Source organism: Chiloscyllium punctatum, chromosome 4 (genome assembly GCF_047496795.1).
Source record: "Chiloscyllium punctatum isolate Juve2018m chromosome 4, sChiPun1.3, whole genome shotgun sequence".
NCBI classification, from domain to species: Eukaryota; Metazoa; Chordata; class Chondrichthyes; order Orectolobiformes; family Hemiscylliidae; genus Chiloscyllium; species Chiloscyllium punctatum.
The window spans coordinates 42357249-42381655 of NC_092742.1; the positions used below are offsets into that span (position 1 = coordinate 42357249).

General features: G+C 40.0%; 1 protein-coding gene across 1 annotated transcript in view; it reads left to right on the plus strand.

The window, feature by feature from the left end:
* Positions 1 to 24407, plus strand: part of LOC140476224 (MAPK/MAK/MRK overlapping kinase-like) — a 125633-nt gene that overhangs the window by 63890 nt on the left and 37336 nt on the right. The window contains exons 7-9 of the mRNA XM_072568479.1: positions 2819 to 2997; positions 18332 to 18433; positions 23468 to 23641. Of these exons, the coding sequence (XP_072424580.1) occupies positions 2819 to 2997; positions 18332 to 18433; positions 23468 to 23641 (455 nt within the window). The remainder of the gene's footprint in view (positions 1 to 2818; positions 2998 to 18331; positions 18434 to 23467; positions 23642 to 24407) is intronic.

The following is a 24407-nucleotide window of genomic DNA, read 5'->3' on the forward strand; positions in this document are numbered from 1 at the left end:
AGATGCTGCATTTTGGAAAGCCAAATCAGAGCAAGACTTATACACTTAATGGTAAGGTCCTGGAGAGTGTTGCTGAACAAAGAGACCTTGGAGTGCAGGTTCATAGCTCCTTGAAAATGGAGTCACAGGTAGATAGGATAGTGAAGAAAGCATTTGGTATGCTTTCCTTTATTGGTCAGCGTATTGAGTACAGGAGTTGGGAGGTCATGTTGTGGCTGTACAGAACATTGGTTTGGCCACTTTTGGAATAATGAGTGCAATTCTAGTTTCCCTGCTATAGAAAGGATGTTGTTAAACTTGGAAGGGTTCACAAAAGATTTATAAGGATGTTGCCAACGTTGGAGAATTTGAGCTTTAGGGAGAAGCTGAATAAGCTGAATAATGCTGGAGACTGAGGAGTGACCTTAGAGAAGTTTAAAAATCATGAAGAAAGCAGTTTTCATTTTGAGTCCTGTGACTCTTCATCAGAACAAGGACCAGATATATCATCGCAGTCAGAGATTTTTCTTAGAAAAACTGTGCCTTCACTGCAAGCATTGGGTCAAGACAATATCCACTACACCTTCGCAGAGTATAGAGTGATCATCAATCCCAGAAAGTTATTGTTAGCAACGAAACTAGATAAACACAATAGTTACCACTGCAACATTCTCTGCGAGAAAATGAAAAAGCTGAAATAGTAACATCGCCTAGGAGTCAGCTAATACCAGAGGACCTTTAAGAGACCTAAATACTATGGAAAAAGCTAATAAAAAAGGGAATGTTTGGAGAAATACAATTGTCCCCTTCAGTGAATGCTTGCCTTGCTGTCGCAATGTGACCTCTATCTCCACTGTATGTTTGCAATCTGTCAGAACAATTAAGGACATATTACTTTTAACAGTCAGACTGAAATCTATCTTTTCAATGGTGGGAGAAGGGCATCAGACTGACCAATATACTTTAATTAACAATGGAGATCAGGACATTTATTTGGAATTTTGCACTTGTTGTACAGCCAATGTAGCCAAAGCAGTTTTCCTTCACATTGTCTCTCCTCCATTTTTCCTTGCTGTAAATTGCATCTCACAGCTAGCAAATTACCTACTGGCATGGTGACCTTGTTGGAAATCTATACTGCCTTCAGTCCAAAATTAAACCACTTTAACTTCATTCATAGAGCTAGAGAATGCTTGTAGTGTTTGTGTATTCACCTACACATACACTGAACTTCATGTCAATTTTAAACAAAAAACATCCGAAGAACTTCACATGTTGGAAATCAAAAACAAAAGTAGAAATTGATGGAGAAAACTCAACAGGTCTGACAACATCTGTGGAGAGAAAGCAGAGTTAATGTTTTGGATCCAGTGACCCTTCTTCAGAACTGATTTGTAACTAGGAAAAGGTCAGTATATGTGCTGAAGTTAGGGTGAGAGGAGTAAATGATATTTGGAGCCCAGAGAGATAGAGAACAATGCTTGGGCAGACAAAGGAATGGGTAATGGTCAGCCTGGGAGAATCAAGAGTTGCAAATGGGAACTATTAGTAGATTACAATGGGTTGGTTGTGGTAGCAGCCCACATGATGACAAGGCCTGGGGATTGGGGTAGGGACATGGAAAAATAACTCAGTATTGAGTCCTGAGACTGCAGGGTCCCCAAGTTGAAAATGAGTTGCTGTTCTTTCAGTTTGTCCTGATCTTTACTGAAGCACTGCAACTAACATGAGAGAGAGATGTTAGCCAGGGAACAGGAAGTTTAGGGTTACTTTTGTGGTCAGAATTTAAGTGTTCTATAAAGTTGTTAGCTCTGCTTAATGTTAATTCTGCTATCTTTACATACTTGCTGTCAGACCTACTGATTCTTTTTCCAGTAACTTCTGTTTTTATTAGGGTCAATTTTGTTTGTTTCTCTGAAGCATGTGAGAAATAGATAAGTTCCTGGAAAAAGTAGTTAACTTTAATACTATGAGTGTACCCCTACACCACAAGGTCTGCAGCAGTTCAAGAAGGGGATTGGCTGCTTGAGGGCAAATAGGGATGAACAACAAAATCTGGCACCAATGATTCCCATATCCCATGAAAGAAAAATACATAATTTTTTATGTCTTTAGAACCACCTCTTGGCAAGGTAGGTATGGACAATGAAATTCATCGGTCTCCAACACACCAATTCAGCCTTTTGTTGACCGAGGACCAAGATCTCAAATACAAGACTAAGGTCACGGTTTATTGGGGAGCAGTGATCCCTGCTCTTCTGTGTTCTTTAGAGACTTGGATGTGAGCTGTTGTTTGAGCAATAAGGATTGATGTCCATCTAGAATTTGTGCTTCCCTGCGGAATGTGATTGGATAGTCATGTTTAAGAAATTATGAATAAAGTATGTTTTTGTTATGAAATGAACAGCTATCTTTTAAAATTGGTTATTGAGGGCTATGTAATGGTTTGGGTATTTTACTGAAATAAAATGTTAAAAAGAAAAATTCAAATGGTAACACGTGATTGTTTAGTGAGTTTGATTACAATATTTAGAGGGAAATCGATTGAAAGAGAAACTAGCTTTGCCTAAAATTAAAATTTATTAAATTACTAATGCTCACTAAAATGGAAACCTGTATTTATATCATGATCAGTTCTGTTAGCTGAGGTTAGTCCCTTCTTCCATTTGGTCCCTTGGATGACTCCAACTTAGTCCAATAAAATCATTCAGAAAAGGAAATTGAAGTAGACAAATGAAGTGGATTTTATGATCTTTTCTGTAACTGGACAGTTTATTCCAATAGAAAGATGATATTGGTAACTATTCCATGTTTTAAATATGCTGGGTTTACCTTGCAGCAAAACGTGCTGAAGTTGGCAGATTTTGGTTCGTGTAGGAGTGTCCTCTCCAAGCAGCCATATACAGAATATATTTCTACCCGATGGTATAGAGCCCCGGAATGTCTTCTTACAGATGGGTACTACAGCTTCAAAATGGACATCTGGAGCACAGGCTGTGTTTTCTATGAAATAACAAGGTGAACTTTGAATTCTACTGTTATCGAATTATTATGTGATGTTGTTGAAAAATGTTTGTCCTAGACCAGAAGATGTAAGAACAGAAAAAGCCATTTGGCACATCGGGGCTTCTTTGCCATTCAGTGACATCATGGCTAATCTGATAATCCTCAACTCCACTTGCCTCAATCAAGTTTCCCTTAACCCTTGATTTCCTCACTGGCTAAAAGTCTGCCTATCTCACCTTCGAATTAGACTCTAGAGCCTTCTGTGGTAAAGAATCCACAGAATCATGACCCTCCGAAGGAAGAAATTCCTCCTCATCTGTGCTGTAATTGGGCAACCCTGTACTCTGAGAATGTCCCCTCTGATGCCAGATTCTCCCACAAGTGGAAGCATCTTCTCCGCATCTACCCTGTCAAGTACCCTAAGAATCATATATGTTTCAATAAGGTTGCCTCTCATTCTTCGAAATTCCCAATGAGTACAAAGTTCTCCTCAAAAGATAGTCCCTCTATATCAGAGATCAACTTAGTGAGCCTTCTCTGGACTGTGTCCCTTAGAAAAGGGAACCAAAACTGTTCCGTTTTCCAGCTGTGGTCTAACTAGTATCTTGTACAGTTTTAGTAAGTCTTACCCTAATTTTATACTCTGTTTCCTTTGAAATAAAGGACAACATTTTGTCTGCTTTCCTTATACCTGCTGAACTTGTATGTTAGCTTTTTTGTAATTTATGCACAAGGCTTCGAAATTGTCTTCTGTAGATTTCTGCAGTCTTCCTCTATTTAAATAATGTTCATCTCCTCTTCTCACTGCTAAGGTGAAAAACCTCACACTTTCCTACAATACATTTCATGTGCCAAGTTTCTACTTAGTCACTTGACCTATCTTTATTCTTCTGCATACTCTTTGTCATTCCTGACTCACTTGCCTTCCCCCGATCTTTATGTTATCTGCAAACTTGACTGCTACATTTTTACTTTCCTCATCCGAGTCATTTATATATGTGACCCCAACATTGATCCTTGTGGTTTTCCATTCATTTTGGGTTGCCATCCTTTAAAATGTCCCTATCCCTTTGTCCAAACTTTCTGCCTTCTATTAGTTAGCCACTCCTCAATGTATGTTAATATATGACCTCCACAACTATGGGCTCTTATCTTATTGAATACTCAAATATGTTCTGGATGTAGGTTTGCTCGCTGAGCTGAAAGGTTGATTTTCAGACATTTTGTCACCATACTAGGCAACATCTTCAGTGAGCCTCCAGACAAAGCACTGCCGATGATTCCTGCTTTCTTTTTATATGTTTGAGTTTCTTTGGTTGGTGATGCTGTTTCCTATAATGTCATTTCCTGTTCTTTTCTCAGGGAGTGGTAAATGGGGTCCAAGTCAATGCATTTGTTGATAGTGTTCCTGTTGGAATGCCAAGTTTCAAGGAATTCACATGCATGAATTCCTAGAAGCATGGCATTCCACCCAGAGTTCTATCAACAAACACATTGACTTGGACCCCACTTACCACTTCCTGAGAAAAGAACAGGAAATGACATCACCAACCCAAATAAACCCAAACATATAAAAAGAAAGCAGGAATCATCAGCAGTGCTTTGTCCACAGGCTCACTGGTGTTGCCTAGTATGGTGACGAAATGTCTGAAAATTAGCCTTCCAGCTCAGTGAGCAAAACTACATCCAGAATCTCAACTTGAACTAGAGATCTTCTCAAAACTTGCTAACCCAAATATGTGCTAACTTATACCAACTGGAAATCCAAATATATCACATCCCCTTCTTTCCCTTTATCCTGTTTCTTACCTCTTTACTCTTCATTAAAGTCTTGCTGACTCTGCTTGATTATATTATGTGTTTTCAAATGCTCTGCTATTGCATGCTGTACAGTACACCCTACATTTCCCAACAACTGACATTAAGTTAACTGGCACTTTTTTTTTTTACCTCCTGTGTTTTTGAATAAAGGTGTTACTTTAGCAGTTTTCCAAGTCTCAAGTACTTTTCCAGAATCTAAACAATATTGGAAGCAACTTCTTTTAATATCCCATGCGGTTCAAGGGACTTAGTCTTTCGCCCCAGTAGATTGTTTAGTACTCTTTCTGTCGTCATAATTACTTATTTCCTCTCCCCTTTTCCTCTTTAATTAGATGGTATTTTTAGAATGCTTTTAATATTTTTTATTGTGAGTACTAATGCAAATTATTTAAACTCCTCTGCTGCGGGGGGAAAAGAAACCGGAGCACGCAGATACGGGGAGAACATTAAAACTTCCCACAGACAGTCACCCGAGTTGGAATCAAACCCAAGTCCCTTGCGCTGTGAGGCAGCAGTGCTAACCACTGAACAATCATGCCACCTTATGATACACTGTGGTCAAATAGCCCATCATGAAAACTGGGTGACTGACAAAAGGGAAACTATGGAACCATATCTTGGCAGAATGAAGTTATGAAGCAATAACAACAATTTATATGATGCTTTTAATGTAATAAAATAGCTGCAGCTCTTCACAAGAACATTATTAAACAAATAATGGGTGAGCAAAACTTGGTAGGTTTAAGTCAGGGTGACCTTAAACTGGATAGAGTAAATAGACAAGATCTTTTCCCTAGGATGAGGGAGTCCAGAACTAGAGGGCATAAGTTCAGGATGAGAGGGGAAAGATATAAAAGGGACCTAAGGGGCAACGTTTTCATGCAGTGGGTGGTGCTGTATAGAATGAGCTGCCAGAGGAAGTGCTGGAGACTGGTACAAATTACAGCATTTAAAAGGCATCTAGATGGGTTTATGAATAGGAGGGATTTAGAGGGATATGGGTCAAGTGCTGGCAAATGGGACTAGATTAGATTAGGATATCTGGTCGGCATAAACGAGGGTCTGTTTCCATGCTGTACCTCTCTATAACTCTGTGTTTCCTGATTCACTATCATTATTTCACCAGTCTCATTCTCTAAGGGTCCTGTGTTCCCATTAGCCACTCTCTTTCTTTTTACATATTTAGGTCAGTTTTATTGTCATGTATTTAAAGAAGCTCCTGCTGTCCATCTTGATATTACTTGTAAGTTTATCCTCAAAGTTTATTTTCTTGTACAGTGCAGAAATTACTTGCCACTTGTCAGCCCAAACCTGCATATTTTCCAGGTCTGGTTGTATTTTGACAATGGTTGCTCCAGATCTGAGGAGTTGCAGATGGTGCTGATAATTGTTCAGTCATCAGCAAACAACTGCATTTCTGATTTTATGATGGAAGGAAAGTTGTTTAAGCACTGAAAATAGTTGGGCCTTTTGAGGAACTCCTGCAGTGATGTCCTAGTACGGAATGACTGACCGCCAACCATCTTCTTTTGTGGCAGTTATGACTCCTGCCATAAATGTTTAGCCAAACAGGAAGATACTGGATACTTAACCATTGACAAAGAGATAGGTTTCAGGAAGGCTTCCTAAACTGAAAATTTGGCTGATTGATTGAATAAATTATTGTCAAATGTATTGAGTGAAAAGTTTATACAATTGCCATGAATCAACAGCATTCTCATTAACCTAAAATTAAAAAGTAATTAACTTAAAGAGAGTCCAACCTTTTCTTCGCTGCCATTATAGTCCCACGCCAGACTTCACCAGCCCACATCATGCCGCCAACAGAGTTTGCAGTTTAAGCATTAGGGGGTTTGGGAGAGCATTCCAGTAACATCAGCCCAGACCATGAAAGATATAGCTATGGATGGTGAGTCAAAGAGAAGGGTTTGTCATGTCCAAAATGTCAGTCAGTCAGAGGAACATGCCGTTTTGGAGGAATGCTAAAAAGATGTTTTTCAAGGCTAAAGGAGGCCGCAGAGTTAAGGTGGCAAATCTGAAAGATATCATAAACTTTATACATCTTCAAATCTTTTGAAAATTTTTTCCCTATTTTAACAATTACATATTCTTATAGTTAACTAGCAACTAATCATTATAACAATGGCTGTTTTGTTAAATACAAAGCTCTGATTTGTATGTTAGATATAAAGTAAGAAGCTCTGATTTAAAATCCAGTCAAGCTGGTTTGGAGTTAAGTTTTAAAAGTGTTAGATGAAAGGAAATTCATATTAGGGTTTTTCCACATATCCAAGTACAGTTCTGATAATAATGGAAGAAATCACAGTAACCAATATGCTACAGCAAGATCACTCAAAAAAAATTCAAGTAATATATGACAAGATCATCTGTTTTAGTGGGGTTTGTTGAGAGATAAACAGATAAATGACCTTCTTGTGGTTCACAACTATGTTTTCTGCACTCTTTGAAACTTAGAAGAATGATAGTAAATATTATTGAATTATAAGATTCCAAAAGGGCTTGACATGACAAGAGTGTATAAGATCATGAGAGGAATGGATAGTGTGAATGCACTTAGTCTTTTTCCCAGGATTGAGAGTTTAAGGTTAGAGGGGAAAGAATAAAGGGGAGCTTGAGGGACAACTTTTTTACACAGAGGGTGGTACGCATATAGAATGAGCTGCCTGCATAAGTGGTTGAAGCGGGTACATTAACAACATTTAAAAGGCATTTGGACAAATACATGGATAGGAAAGGTTTAGAAGGATACTGGCCAAGTACGGCGAAATCGAGTTAGCATGGACGGACATTTTGATCGGCATGGTCTAATTTGGACCAAAGGGCAAGCCTTTGCTGGAGGACTCTGACTTTATGATAGATTCTGGGAAACATTTTCTCTCATTGGAAAATCGAGAGCTGGGGTGGTCACAGTTTAAAAGATGGCAACAAGGAAATATTTCTGTTTGCAGAGATTCATCAAGACTTTTGGAATTCTTTTCCACAGCAAAACATGAAACTAGTATGTGTAATGTATTCAAAACTGTTTTAGTCAGATTTTTGATCAACAAAGGAATTAAAAGCTGATGGAAATAGCCAGAAAAGTGGAGCTAAGGTGACAATCAAGTTGGTGGTAATCTTAACATGGCAGAATAGGTTCAATGGGCCAAATGATCTACTCCTATTTCTTATGTTTGTTTGATTCATCCGTGGTATATGGGGTGGCACTAGCTCTACTGACATTTGTTGCCCATCCTTTATTTCCCTGGAAAAAAATCCATAAATTGTGAACCACGGCAGTCCTTCAGGTGTAGTAAGAAGTCCTCAACTCTTAGTAATAAGTTGTAGGATTTTGTCCCAGCAATGGTGAGGGAATTACAATATAGTTCTAAGGCAAGATTGTGTGGCTTGGAGGGAACTTGTAGGTGGTGGTGTTCCCATGTATCTGAAGTTCTTATTTTTCTGAGTTACAGGTTTATACTCAGTTTGGCTCCCGCCAGGGCTACTTATTTCCTAATGTCATTATAGCTGTGTTTTCTCACATCCTCAAAGAATTCAGTAAGGCTTGTGAGGCATGACCTGCCCCTCTCAAAGCCATGCTGACTCTCTCTAATCAATCTGTGCTTTTCCAAGTAATCATAAATCTTGTCCAATAATTTGTCCACCACTGACGTATGACTAACTGCTCTGTACTTCTCAGGGTTACTCCCATTCCCTTTCTTGAATGTTTGCCAGACTCTAATTATTTGCTACTACTCCAGTGGACAGTGAGAACACAAAGATCATTGCCAAAGGCTCAGAAGTATTTTCTCTTGCTTTCCATAGTAACTTTGGGTATATCCCGTCTGGCCCAGGGGACTGATCTATCCTCATGTTTTACAAAATTTACCAGCATATCCTACACCTTAACATCAAACTGTTCGAGCATATCAGTGTGTTTCACACTGTCCTTACAAACAACAAGGTCCCTCTCAGTAGTGAATACTGAAGCAAAGTATTCAGTAAGGACCCCCCTTCCACCTCTGACTCCAGGTACAAATTCCCTCCAGTATCCTTGATCAACCTGACCCTCACTCTGGCCCTCCTCTTGTTCTTCACTTAAGTGTAAAATGCCATGGGGTTTTCCTTAATCCTACCCACCAAGACATTTTCATGCCCCCTTCTAGCTGTCCTAAGTCCATTCTTCAGTTCCTTCCTGGCCACCTTGTAACACTCTAGAGCCCAGTCTGATCCTTGCTTCCTCAAGTTTAAGTAAGCTTCCTTCTTCCTTTTCAAGAGATGTTCCACATCTCTTGTCACCCGAGGTTCCTTCATCTTACCATCCTATCCTTGCCTCAGTGGGACAAACCTATCCAGCACTCGCAGCAAGTACTCCTTAAACAATCTCCACATTTCTTTTGTGTATTTCTCTGAGAATATCTGATCCCAATTTATGCTCCATACTTCCTGCCTAATAGCATGGTAATTCCCCCTCCCCCAATTAAGCACTTTCCCATACCGTCTGCTCCTATTCCTCTTCATGAGTATAGTAAAGGTCAGGGAGTTGTAATTACTGTCACTGAAATGCTTTCTCACTGAGAGATCTGACACCTGAACTGGGTTGTTGCCAAGCATCAACTCCAATATGGCCTCTGATACGACACTTTGTAAACCCTCCTGCTTAATTTAAACCAGCAACACAAAAAACGATTTATCCCGAGGAGTCATCTGTGAAAATTCGAGAGGCCAAGAACTATTTAAGGAGGAAATTAACAACTTCATTTCTTAAGGTATAACAGAGAATAATTAACTAACAATTATTTACAACCCCTTCCTCTAATCTATCTTTTACTTTCCGCCTCTACAATTCTAATCCGATATAACCAACACCCCCAACTGATTTAGGATTAGCCAAAAATTCAAGTTTTCAAAACCAGCCAGCTATCAAACCTTCTGTTTGGATATTCTTGTGTCTTCTTTTCTTCTTCTTATGCTTCACATGTCATGGATCGATAAAGATACATTTAAGAGAGCTACTCTCCAGACGGTCTGCAGATGTCGTTGCTTGGCAGTTCTCCTCTCAACTGTTCAATTTTCCCTGGTCTTATACCCTCAAAGAATCGGACTGTGTCATTGGCTTTTAAGATTGTCAATATACTAAATTCAAACTTGATTGGAGTTTGGGGTTTTTTTGGGGGGCATAATTTAAACTGATTGGCCTAATTCGAATTTGTTTTTGCATTCAGGCAACCACTTTCGACCAAATGTTACATTGTTACCTTATTCGGAACCCTTGGTGCTGTGTCAGGTAGTTCTGCTAGCTTTTAACTCTCTTAAACGTACAGTACACTCACATCTTCCTAATACTACCCCTCTAATTGGCCTGTCTACATACTGAGTCAGATCCTGGACACACCTGATAAAATCTGCTCCATCCAAAGTATTCGCACTAAGGAGGTTCCAATCAATATTAGGGAAGTTGAAGTCACCCATGGCAACAACCCTGTTACTTCTGCATCTTTCCAAAATCTGCCTCCAATCTGCTTCTCTGTATCTCTGTTGCATATGCGGGGGTCTGTAGAAAACTCCCAATAAAGTGACTGCTCCTTTTCCAGTTTCTGACTTCCATCCCTAATGACTCAGTAGACAAACCCTCCTCGATGACCTCCCTTTCTGCAGCTGTGATACTGTCCCTGATTAGCAATGCCACTTCCCCACCTCTTTTACCTACCTCCCTGTTCGATTTGAAATATCTAAACCTTGGAACATCTAACAATCATTCCTGCGTCAGTGATATCCAAGTCTTCGTAATGGCCACAACATCATAGTTACAAGTACTGATCCATGTTGTAAGTTCATTACCCTTATTTCTGGCACTTTTTGCACTAAAATAGACCCATCACACTGACTGCAACTTTGTCCTATCAACTATATGTTCTTCCTCACAGAGTCTCTGCACGCTGTATCTACATATTCACCAGCTACCCCATCCTCTGATCTGTAGCTCCAGTTCCCATCCCCCACCTGAAGAGCTCTAGCAAACCTCCCGCCCAGGATATTGGTACCCCTGAAGATCAAGTGCAACTTGTCCTCCTTGTACAGGTTCCAGCTCCCCCAGAGATGGTATCCCAATGAACCACATATCTGAAGCCCTCCCTCCTACATCAGCCCTGAAGCCATGTGTTCAGCTACGCTCACTCTCTGTTCCTTGCTTCACTAGCCCGTGACACCGCTAGCAATCTTGAACTTTCTACTCTACTCATCCTGCCTTTTAGCTTCCAACCTAACTTCCAATATTCATTTTTTCGGCCCTCATCCCTTTTCCTAGCTATGTCATTGCTACTAACGTGTACCATGACTTCTGGCTGCTCGCCCTCCTCTTTAAGAATTCTGTAGACCCAATCCAAGACATCCCTGACCCTGGCACCCAGGAGGCAGTATACCATCCAGAAGTCTCGTTCACGACCACAGAATCTCCTGTCTGTTCCTCTAACCATTGAATCTCATATCACTATCACTCTCCTATTCTCCCCCCATTTCCTTCTTAGGGGAATAGCCATAGGGGATCCCTGCACTGACTGCCTATTCCCTTTCCATCTCCTGATGGTCATCCAGCCATCTTAATCCTGTAATTTAGATGTGACTACCTCCCTATAACTCCTCTCTATCACCACCTCTGCCTCCTGAATGACCTGAAGGTCATCCAGCTCCAGTTCTCTAACGTGGTCTGTGAGGAGCTGGAGTTGAATGCATTTCTTGCTGGTGAAGTCAGCAGGGACAGTAGTGGTGACCCTTATCTCCCACATCCTACAAAAAGAGCATATAACTGCCATAGCTTCCATCCCCTCTGCTCACAATTGCCAAAAAAAAAAATTTAAAAAAGCTTACCTTACCAACCCTCCACACAGTCTTTTTTTAGTCAGAGGAGGAGGAGGAGGACAGTGGGAGGCACCACATGTGTAGTGTTTCAGGTTTAGCCACTACCCAAATTTATTAGTTCACTTACCCAGCAGTCCCCGTGTCCACTTCTGTTTCTGTTCAGCTTTCGCTGTGCTAATTCATGAGGTAAGTATTTAATATTCAAATTTTCCTTCCCAGCTGCTCCTGGCTTGTGCTCTCATGACTCCTGCTGATGTGGAGGCTGCTGATTCATGAGGTAAGTATTTTACATTCTAACTTACCTTCCCAGCTGCCCTCTGGTTCGCACTCTCGACTCACACTGCTGAAGTAGATTTCTGACAGTGCCACAATAGGCTTGCCTAGCAGTTAATATTGAAAGTGTTATTATTAAGTTAAATGTAGTTTCCAAGAGATTAAAATTGCAAAACTGCACAGTATTTAGGAAAGTGTCCATTAAAATTTAGTTGTAGAGTTTGAGTCAGAGTGCCTTTGGCAATGAGCATTAGTTTAGAGATTCTAACGAACATTCACAGCTTTTAATATTTACTCCCAGTAATCAAAAATACAGTTTTATATGGGAATGAAGCAAGATTAATGGGTGCACTGTGGTCTATGATTAACTTATTGTAGTTTTAAGAATGGTCATAAAATTAATGTTTCCAAACTGCTGATGCTTCCATTGTGTTTAGTAACTGCCTTATAATGATTGACAACCTTTCATAAATTTCATCCTTACATCTCATAGTACTCATTAATAAATATCTTCTATCCCTAGTTATTAACTGGTGTCCAGCTCTTTAGATCTATTGAAGACTTATATTTATTTAAAAATCATTGAATTGCCATGCCATTGCTATCCTGTTTGGAAAGGGTACCCTTATGAATACTTGGAAAAAGGGGTGATTTGGAATGTTAACTGTTATATTTCAGGTTAATTTGTTCAAGTTATGTTTTTTTTTAATTGTTACATTTTGTCTACAGAAGTGCTTCTTTCTAGGTTTTTCTCTTCTGTAATCATTATGTTGAGATGTTTTCTGTATTGAATCATATACCCCAAAGCCTATTTGGCACAGTAGGCGTAAGATAGCTTTCTGAAAGAATAATGAATTTCATACCTAGTCTTGCTTAAGTTTTATAAATGTAACTTTTCCTCTTTGGTTTGCTTTAATTTACAGGCTCATGCTTAGGATCATGCTTGTTTTAGTTTACGCTTAATACGTTGAATTATAATATCTTCCATGTTCATCGTTACGCTTTCAGAGATCTTCTCAATATGCCCTCTACTGGAGTGATTTTGAAGAACTCCCTATGAAATCAATTTGTTTAAGTTGTTCATTCACTTTTTTCAATTCACTTCCTTTAAACATAAAATATTGTCAGAATTGGAGTTGTTTATTGACAATTTTGCACTATTTAGTTCCATTCTCAATTCCTAAGATAAGAAGCAATCTCTTCAAAGTTGCAACAAAACCTGAAAAACTTTCAAATTAGAATGAAGACCAGCAATTGAGATTCACGCAAGACAAGTGCCATCTCCAACTAGATAGAGTGTAATTGCCTTCCCTTAATGTTCAATGGTATTTACCATTTTTGTATCTGACATTGTAAAAATCTAGAGGGTGATCACAAACTTAACTGGATGAGCCGCATCCATACTTTGGCTACCACAGCAGGTTAAATGTTGGATAGTTTGTGGCAAGTGACTCACTTGACTCGTTAGTCTTTCTACTACCTAAAAGGCACAGATCAAGAGTAAATGGGAATACTCTCCAATTGTTTGGAGAGTATGTCTCTCACATCAGCCAGGTTAAGCATTCCATTTGACTGATACACATTTACCACCTTAAACATTCACTTCTTCCATCATCAGTGCAAAGTGGCTGCAGCATGAATCTTCTACAAAATGAACCACAGTACATTTGCAAACATCCTTCCATAGCAGCTCACAAACTGGAATTTCTTCCATCTATCTGGATAATGCAGTAAATGCATGGGAACACTGCCATTTACAATTGCCTCCCTTGCCACCCTGACTTGGAAATGTATCACTGTTCCTTCACTATCATCCAAAATCCTGGTATTTCCCACCTGGGACCAGTATGGAAGTACCTATATAACACAGACTTCAGTTCAAGAAGCATGTCACCTCCCTGTTCTCCAGCACATCTGGAATGTGTAATAAATACTGTCATTACCAGTGAAGCCCAAATCCTGTGAATGAATACAATTTGACTTTTGATATTTCTGAATCCCAGTTTATATTGCCCTAATAATTCTGTGGTTGTTATCCCTCAATGGTATTTTAACTTCCATTTTCTACTTCTACTCTCCTGTTATCCAGGCTATATATGGATATCCGATCAATATGAGCACTGTCTCTTGTCACTTTCACCCGCACCAATCAACCCCATCACCCCGTAGCTGAACACTTTAACTCCCCCTCCCACTCTGCTGATGACATGCAGGTCCTGGGCCTCCTCCATTGCCACTCCCTTACCACCCAATGCCTGGAGGAAAAATGCCTCATCTTCTGCCTCAGGACCATCCAACCCCATGGCATCAAACGTTAGATTAGATTATTTACAGTGTGGAAACAGGCCCTTCGGCCCAACAAGTTCACACCGACCCACCGAAGTGCAACCCACCCAGACCTCCTCCCCTACATTTACCCTTTCACCTAACACTACGGGCAATTTAGGATGGCCAATTCACCTAACCTGCACATTTTTGGACTGTAGGAGGAAACCGGAGCACCTGGAGGAAACCCACGCAGACACGGGGAGAATTTGCAAACTCCACACAGTTAGTCGCCTGAGGCGGGAATTGAACCTGGGTCTCTGGCGCTGTGAGGCAAAAGTGCTAACCAATGTGCCACCATGCCACATCCATCAATGTGGATTTCACCAGTTTCCCCACTCTTCCCCCCCCCCCCTCCACCTTACCCAAGTTCCAACCTTCCAGCACAGCACCGCCCTCATGACCTGTCTCCCTGTCCATCTTCCATCCCACCTATCCACTCTACTCTCCCCTCTGACCTATCACCATTACCCCACCTCCATCCACTCTCAGCTAGCTTCCTCCCCAGCCCCACTCTCCTTCCATTTATCTCTCCACCCCGAGGCTCCCACTCTCATTCCTGATGAAGGGCTTCTGCCCAAAACATCGATTTTCCTGCTCCTCAGATGCTGCCTTACTGGCTATGCTTTTCCAGCACCACATTCTTGGCTCTATTCTCCAGCATCTGCAGTAATCACTTTTGTCGTCTTGTCACTTTTATTATGACATTCTTAAAGCAGATGTGTATTATGTTAAGCATCTTTTTGACTGAATAATTTGGGTTCTTCCAAATTATATTTGATAAATTATTTTGAAATGCAGTGCTTGTTTCTAAGTAGACAAATTTACAATACATAAAAATGTAACGCATCACTAATCTATTTAAACCTCTGTTAATGATCGAGCTATAAAAATGCATTGTGTTTAAATTAATATAAATTAGATTTTGAATATTGTTTTTCTGAACATTGCATGCTACATGTGTATATATTTGTATGCACTGAAAATCAAATTTTGTGTCATGATCTCCTATTTCTAAGTCATCAAGTTCATTTAACTTATGTTACATTTTCTGCTCCAGCAGGAGAATTTTGCACAGCCCAGAACTTCTATTTAAAAGGTTAATTGAGTGCGGATGTATGCTAGAGAATTGAAAAGTGACCAATACTGTGCCAATTTTTAAAAAGGTAGAAGGAGATTAGCTTCCATGATTGGGGAAACTTCAGAGATATTAATAAAGCATGTCCGACTGTTGAGAAAATAGTTGGAAATAGCTAGCAAAAATTTTCTAAAAATACAAACATGCCTGACAAACTACTTAAAATTCTTTTGAAGAGCAAAGAAATGGAAAATGCGGTGATATAGTGTGCAAGTCCTTTAAGAAAGCCTTTTTTTAAAAAAAAACACGCTGGAAATTAATAGATACAAAGCTAAGAGAAAAGAGAAACTGATATACAGTTAATAGCTTTTCAGTGTGGTTTGGAAGTGAATTATATATGTTTCAAATTCTGTTCATTATGTATATTAATGAATTAGTATTGATCTAAAATAATCACTCTGCCCCTTATTGCAAAATAAGGGATATAACTCATTCTTTAAAACAATAACTTCAAATGAGGTTACAAATGAAAAAATATTGATGGAATCATAGAATAGAATAGAGGCAAACATTTGGACACATTGTGTCTCTGCTGACTCTGCAAGAGCAACATGCTTAATTTCCCTTTAGCTGTCCATATTATCTCTCTCCATATGATTGCCCAATTCAATTTTGAAAGTCGGGATGAAATTTGCCTCCTCCACCTTTTTTGATAATGCATTCCAGATCCCAGCCATCTTTTATACTAAAAAATTGTAATGTCCCCATTGCTTCATTTTGCCAATCATCTTAATTCACTCCCATTTTGATTCTTGATCCTTGTATGAACAGGAACAGTTTCTGTCTATCTACTCTGCCAGTTAAATGACATGAAGGTGCCAGTGTTAGAATGGGATGGACAAAGTCATACAACACCAGGTTATAGTCCAACGGTTTATTTGAAATCGTCAGGTGAAGTCCTGACAAAGGAACAGTGTTCTGAATGCTTGTAATTTCAAATAAACATGTTGGACTATAACATGGTGTCATGTGATTTCTGACCTTAAATGATCTATAAACATATATTTTCTGTTCTGTCACCACTTGCATTGACTTTAAAGTTGAACCATTTAGTTTGTACTAACTTTCCCATTCTTTTAACAAAGAATAATTTCAAGTTTCCTGCAGTCAATTTTGTCTGTCTTCACTATTCTTCATAGTTCATGGTACTTTCATGTTTTTTCATGTGACATCTGCAAACTTTTAAATGTATCCTGTGTGCTAAAATTTAGGTTATTTATACTTATTAGGAAAAGTAGGAGCCCAATTCTGGGATTCCAAGGGGTCAACATATACCTATCGATGGTCTAAAAAAACAATCATCACCATTGTTTCATAGAGTCATAAAGCACAGAAACAGACCCTTCAGTCTAACCAGTCTATGCTGAATATAATTCCAAACTAAACTAATCCCACCCGTCTGCCCCAGGCCCATATCCCTCCAAACCTTTCCTATACATATATCCATCCAAATGCCTTTTAAACTTTGAAATTGTGCCTGAAACCATCACTTCCTCAGCAAGTTTATTCCACATGTGTAAAAAAAAGATTTGCCTCCCCTGTCTTTTTTAAAATCTCTTTCCTCTGACTTTAAAAATGTGCCAACTAGTCTTGAAATTCTCCATTTTAGGGAAAAGACAACCACCATCAACTCTATCTGTACCTTTCACTCACACACTTAATCTTTTTCTATACTGCTTTTATTCCATGGGGTGTAACTCTGCTGACAGGCTTGTTGTGAGGCATTTTTTCAAAAAGCCTTTTGGCACTCCACGTACATCACCAAAAATACCAATATCAACTGGCTGTGTTACTTCCTCGAAAAGGTCAAGCAAATTTCCTTTAACAAATCCATGTGGCTTTCCTTAATCTATATTTGTTCAAGTGACTGAGACAAAAACTGAAACATTTATTTCAGATTTCAATGGTTCTTTGTTTATTTTTGTCCAAGTGAGTGTTAGTTTTGTTCTGAATACACTGTAGTTACTTATGAAAGGTTTCCCATCATAGAGATTAATTGGATGGTTTATAATTTATTGGCTCAGCCTTGCATCATTTATTGAGCAAGAGTATAACATTTCCAATCTCCATTCCTCTGGCACCACACCTGCATGTAAGGCGGTTTGGAAAATTTTGGCCAGTGCCATTGGAATTTCCTTACTTTCCTCCGTATCCTTGGATGAATCTCATTCAATCCTTATTAACTTTACATTCAGAATGGTGGCAGTGTTTATGCTGTGAAAGAACTAAGGAATTTTGAGATGCATATCAAGAAGACATGGAAGATGATATCTCACAATGACAAAGCAGCAAAGTTAATCAAGTTCGAGGATTTATCACAAGTAGTATAGAATGTCAGGAACAAGTGGTAAAATAATCAGCCTGTGTAAAATCTCAAGCCCTCAGTTACAGTACTATCTATAGTATAGAGCTACAACCTACAGGTAGGATGTTGTTGCTTCTGAGGTGATACAATGACTAAACTTTAAGATGCTGCCTGGCATGTAGAAAATAGATTTTTTTTGCATTAGAGCATTGCAGATGCTTTGCTAATATGAAAATATAGAAAATTCTGAAAGGATAGGCTTGATAGAATCTGATGGATCCTATATATGAAACATCAAGGTTAAATGCAAAACATGTAAACCAGATTACAGGAGAACGCTCTTTCCCAAAAGAGTTTCGAGGATTTCCATTCAGAATTGGTGGGTGAAATGGAAACAAAATCAACATTAAAAATTAAATTGAGTGGTTGATGAAAGTATACTGTAATGAAATGGTTACATTTTATAAGAAGTCACAGGATAGATAAATGTTGATATGGATTTGGTGGGCCAAAATTCTGTAACGTCTGTATCCACAGATGAACCAGTATCTCCAACACACTTAATTTTTTATCATAATGAAACACAGAATTATTACTTCAGATTTATTTCCAAAATTGTTTTACCACAGTCTACAGCCACTTTTTCCTGGTTCTAATGAAGTTGACCAAATTGCAAAGATCCATGAAGTCATTGGAACTCCGAACTCTGAAACGCTAAGGAAATTCAAACAGTAAGTAGATCCTAAATTACAATAAACGCTGATAATTTATAGAATATTGATTTGGACCATTTACTGTTAAGGGATTTTTTTGGCCCCATCTCACCTACATTTCTAAACCCAATAACACTGGCTAAGCTGTGGTTATAAGGTCAATGACAGCCATATACCTAAAAACTGTTGGCCATTGGATCAGGACCATTTGGACATCCACACTGCCACTGTGGGGATAACAAGTGAGATATGACAATGCTGAACATAGACTGGGAAACACTTACTGTGTGACCACTGGATACTGACTGTCCGGAAGGATGTAGGGAGAGGCAAGGTAAAACTGGAAACTTGGCTGTGTCTAACCTGTAAGATCACAAGATGTTTACAGAAGTATGTAAAATCATGGGGGATATAGATAGGGTTAATGGTAGTTGCCTTTTCCCAACGGTGGGGATTTCAAGGATAGTGGACACATTTTTAAGGAGAAAGGGATTTAAAAAAATTCATGGGGGGCAATTCTTTAACACAGTGTGGTTCGTGTGAGGAATGACCTTCTGAGGAAGTGGTGGATGTAGGCACAATTACAGCATTTAAAAGATATTTGGATAAGTACATGAATAGGAAAGGTTGGAGAGATATGGGCCGGGAGCAGACTAGTTTAGTTTGGCGATTATGTTCATCATGACCTGGTTGGACTGAAGAGTCTGTTTCCGTGCTGTAAGACTCTGTGATTATGACTGTGTAGAATCAGAAGTAGATCATTTTGCTCCACCATTCAATGAGATAGAACATAGAACAATATAGCGCAGAACAGGCCCTTCAGCCCTCGATGTTGCGCCAACCTGTGAACTATTCTCAGCTTGTCTCCCTACATTATCCCAAAATCATCCATGTGCTTATCTAAAGATTGTTTAAATCTCCCTAATGTGGCTGAGTTGACTACATTAGCAGGTAGGGCATTCCACGCCCTTACCACTCTCTCGTAAAGAACCTGTCTCTGACATCTGTCTGAAATCTATCACCCCTCAATTTGTAGTTATGCCCCCTCGTACAAGCTGACATCATCATCGTAGGAAAAAGACTTTCACTGTCTACCCTATCTAATCCTCTGATCATCTTGTATGCATCTATCAAATCCCCTCTCAGCCTTCTTCGTTTCAATGAGAACAGACCCATGTCTCTTAGCCTTCCCTCATAAGACCTTCCCTTCAGATCAGGCAACATCCTGGTAAATCTCCTTTGCACCGTTTCCAGTGCTTCCACACCCTTCCTGAAATATGGGGGCTAGAACTGTATACAACATTCCAAGTGTGGCCACACCAGCGTTTTGTATAGTTGCAGCATGATCTTGCGGAACTCAATCCCTCTACAAATGAAACCTAACACACCGTATGCCTTCTTAACAGCACTATCCACCTCGGTGGCAACTTTCAGGGATCTATGTACATGGACTCCAAGATCCTTCTGCACATCCACACTACCAAGAATCTTTCCATTGACCCAGTACTCTGCCTTCCTGTTATTCTTACCAAAGTGCATCATCTCACATTTAGCTGCAATTGAACTCCATTTGCCATCTCTCAGCCCAATTCTGCAGCTTATCCAAGTCCCTTGTAACCTGTAAAATTCTTCTAAACTATCCACTACTCCACCGACTTTAGTGTCATCTGCAAATATACTAATCCATCCACCTATGCCTGCGTCTAAGTCATTTATAAAAATGACAAACAGCAGTGGTCCCAAAGTAGATCCTTGTGGCACACCACTAGTAACCAGACTACAGGCTGAATACTTTCCATCAACCACCACTCGCTGCCTTCTTTCAGTATGCCAGTTTCTAATCCAAACTGCTAAATCACCCTCAATTCCATGCCTCTGCATTTTCTCCAACAACCTACCTTGTGGAACCTTAACAAAGGCTTTACTGAAGTCCATATATGCCACATCAACTGCCCTACCCTCATCTACATACTTGGTCACCTTCTCAAAACCTTAATGAGGTTTGTGAGACATGACCTGCCTTTGATGAAACCATGTTGACTATCTGAAATCAAATTAATGCTTGCTAGATGATTATAAATCTTATCTCTTATAATCCTTTCCAAAGCCTTTCCTACAACGGAAGTAAGGCTCACTGGTCCATAATTATCTGGGTCATCTCTACTGCCCTTCTTGAACAAGGGCACAACATTTGCAATCCTCCAGTCCTCTGGTACTAAACCTGTAGACAATGACGACTCAAATATCAAAGCCAAGGGCTCTGTTATCTCCTCCCTAGTTTCCCAGAGAATCCTCGGATAAATCCCATCCGTCCCAGGGGACTTATCTACTTTCACTCCTTTTAGAATTGATAACACCTGTTTGTAACCTCGATCCTTTCTAGTCTAATATAATGTACCTCATTCTTCTCCTCTACAAAATTCTCCTTTTCTGGAGTGAAAACCGATGAGAAATGTTCGTTTAGCACCTCTCCGATCTCCACAGGGTCCATACTCAGCTCCCCACTTCTGTCTTTGACTGAACCTATTCCTACCCTAATTGTCCTTTTATTCCTCACATACCTATAGAAAGCTTTAGGGTTCTCCTTTATTCTATTTGCTAAAGACTGCTGTTGTCCTCTCTTTGCTCTTCTTAACTCTTTCTTTAAATCCTTCCTAGCTGATCTGTAACTCTCCATCGCCTCATCTGAACCATCTTGCTTCATCAACACATAAGCCTCCTTCTTCTTAACAAGAGATGCAATTTCTGTAGTAAACCACAGTTCCCTTACCTTATCATTTCCTCCCTGCCTGACAGGGACATACCTATCAAGGACACGCAATATCTGTTCCTTAAACCAGCTCCACCTTTCCATTGTCTGCATCCCCTGCATTTTGCTTCCCCATTCTATGTATCCTAATTCTTGCCTAATCACATTATAATTGCCCATGCCCCATCGATAACTCTTGACCTGTGGCATGCACTTTTCCATCACTAAACTAAACGTAACTGAATTATGGTCACTCTCTCCAAAGTGCTCACCTACAACTAAATCAAACACCTGGCCTGGTTCATTACTAAGCGCCAGATCCAGTGTAGCCTCCCCTCTTGTCGGCCCTTCGACATACTGTGTCAGGAAACTCTCCTGTACACATTGGACAAAAAACGATCCATCTGACACACTATAGTTAAAGCATTTCCAGTCAATGTTGGGGAAGTTAAAGGCTCCCATTTTGACCACCCTGTTCCTTTCACTCCTACCCAGAATAATTTTGTCAATCCTCTCTTCCACCTCCCTGGAACTCTGCAGAGGCCTATAAAAACTCCAAGCAGTGTGACCTCTCCTCTCCTGTTTCTAACTTCAGTCCACACTACCTCAGTAGACGAGTCGTTATCAAAAGTTCTCTCACCATTATACTATCCTTGATTAACAAGGCCATACCTCCCCCTCTTTAACCACCTTGCCTGTTCTTAATGAAAGATCTAAACCTGGAACTTCAACATCCTTTCCTCACCCTGCTCTATCCATGTCTCCACAACATCAAAGTCCCAGGTACCTATCCATGCTGCAAGCTCACCTACCTTATTTCAGATACTTCTGGCATTGAAGTAGACACACTTCAAACCAGTTTGCTGTCTGCCAGCACATTCCTGTGACCCTGAAATCCTGTCCCTGTTCCTCGTACTCTCATCCTCCTGTGCACTGCAGCTATACCTCCGGTTCCCATCACCCTGCTGGGCTAGTTTAAACCACCCGAATAGCACCAGCAAATTTCCCACCCAGGATATTAGTACCCCTGGTTCAAGTGAAGACCGTCCTGTTTGTACAAGTCCCGCCTTCCCCAGAATGAGCCCTAATTATCCAAGAACCTGAAACCCTCCCTCCTGCACCATCCTTGCAGCTGATATCTCTCCCTATTCCTTGCCTTGCTATCACATGGCATGGGTAACAAACCAGAGATAACAACTCTGTTTGTTCTAGCTCTCAGCTTCCACCTAGCTCCCTGAAATCCTGCCTTGCATCCCTATCCCTCTTTCTACCTATGTCATTGGTACCTACATGGAAAACGACTTGAGGCTGGCCACCCTCTCCCTTCAGGACCCCAGAGATCTGATCCAAGACATCAAGACCTTGGCACCTGGGAGGCAACACACCTACCGCAAGTCTCGTTCACTCCCAACAAACCTTCTATCTGAGCCTCTAACTATTGGGTCCCCAGTGACTAACACTCTCCCCCTTTTCCTCCTTCCCTTCTGTACAACAGGGACAGGCTCTGTGCCAGAGACCTGGGCCCCACTGCATACTTCTGGTAAGTCATCCCCCTCAACAGTATCCAAAACTGTATACGTGTTTTTCAGGGGAATGATCATGCCAGCTAGTGCAGAGCTGCTTGGTTGGTTTATTTCCTTTTCCTTTCCTGATGTATCCCAACTCTCCTTCTTGGCTTAAATAATGGACATCTCATACAGCTTACGCAAATTTGGACCTTTATGTTCAAATCCAAAGTTTGTCTCTCATAATATCCTTCAACTGCCTTGCTGTAAAGAGCAAAGACAAGGGCAATTTGGCATGGTAGCCAGTATCTTAGAAGTACTAAAGCAAAGGCAGGTGCATTCCAATTATGAGTAAACGTCACTGCAACTGTCACTCATTCTTTGGTGGACAATTGGTGCCTGTTATAATGGTACCCTAGAGTGGGTATAATTTCTCATTATTACTGTGCTGTGCTAATTGCAGTTTGACTGAAGATGCTTTTACAATATCTAGTAGAAGAAAGATCAATTGGTTGATATATTCTCGTTATGGGAAAAGAAATTTCAAAGCCTTTGAAACCTTTGTCATTTTCTGTTAGTAATCTTGTCATTACTCTGATACTTAAAAGTGCTGAATGGTGATGTTTTACGAAGTAGGCAATTCTATAAAACCATACTCAAGTACTGAAGTTCAAACAACGTGTTTGGTTTCCTCTGTTCATGTTTGTAGATTTCTTCTACTTAATGTTTAAATGGTTTGGTTTTAAACAAAACTACTCAATTATATTAATTATTATTTTTATATGATTTTTAATGTAGAACTCGGGCAATGAGTTTTGACTTTCCACAGAAAAAGGGAATAGGAATATCTTGCCTCATTCCACACACAACTTCTGAGAGTATTTCGCTGATGAATGCAATGATGGAGTATGACCCTGAAGAAAGGATCACTGCTAAGCGGGCATTACAACATCCTTACTTTCGTGAATTGAGGTAAAGCAAATTTATTTCCTTCCATTCAGTGTTAAATCTGTCTTTGACTATAAAATGAATAATCATACAGCAGAGAATCAGGCCTTTCATCCCACCATGTCTATACTGACCAACAAACCCCAAACTACACTAATCCCATTGTATTTGGTACATAGCTTAGTATGTCCTGGCATTTTGAGTGCTTATCGAGTAGCTGTTTAAATGTTGCGAATGTTCCTGCTCCCACTACCCTCTCAGGCAGTGCATTCCATATTTCTGTTGTCCTCTGGTGGGGAAAAATATTCCTCTGATCCCCTTTAAATCACTTCTCATAATAAAATTGTGCTATCTGGTCATAGACATTCTGCCACGGGGAAAAGATTCTCATGGTCTACCCTATGTTTCTTATAATTTTGGCCCCCTCCTCAGCCTCCTGTGCTCCTGAGAAAACAAACACAGCCTCTGTCCTCATAACTAGGACTTTTTATCCCAGGCAACATCCTGGTGAATCTCCTCTGCACCCTCTCCAGTGCAGTCACATCCTTCCTATAGTGTGGTGACCAGATTTGCATACAGTACAGGGCGACCCCCATATCAATGGAATTGTCTTCCGAAGTTTCAGTTATCTACGGATTATCATGGTCCGAGCATATTATTGAGAACGTTCCAGCACCAGAGATCAGGAGGTTGCTGGGAAGGTACATTTCCCATTTAAATAAATGGGTTCACTCCTATCTGCGGTTTTGGGCTTCCACAGTAGGTCCTGGAACGTAACCCCTGCAGGTAC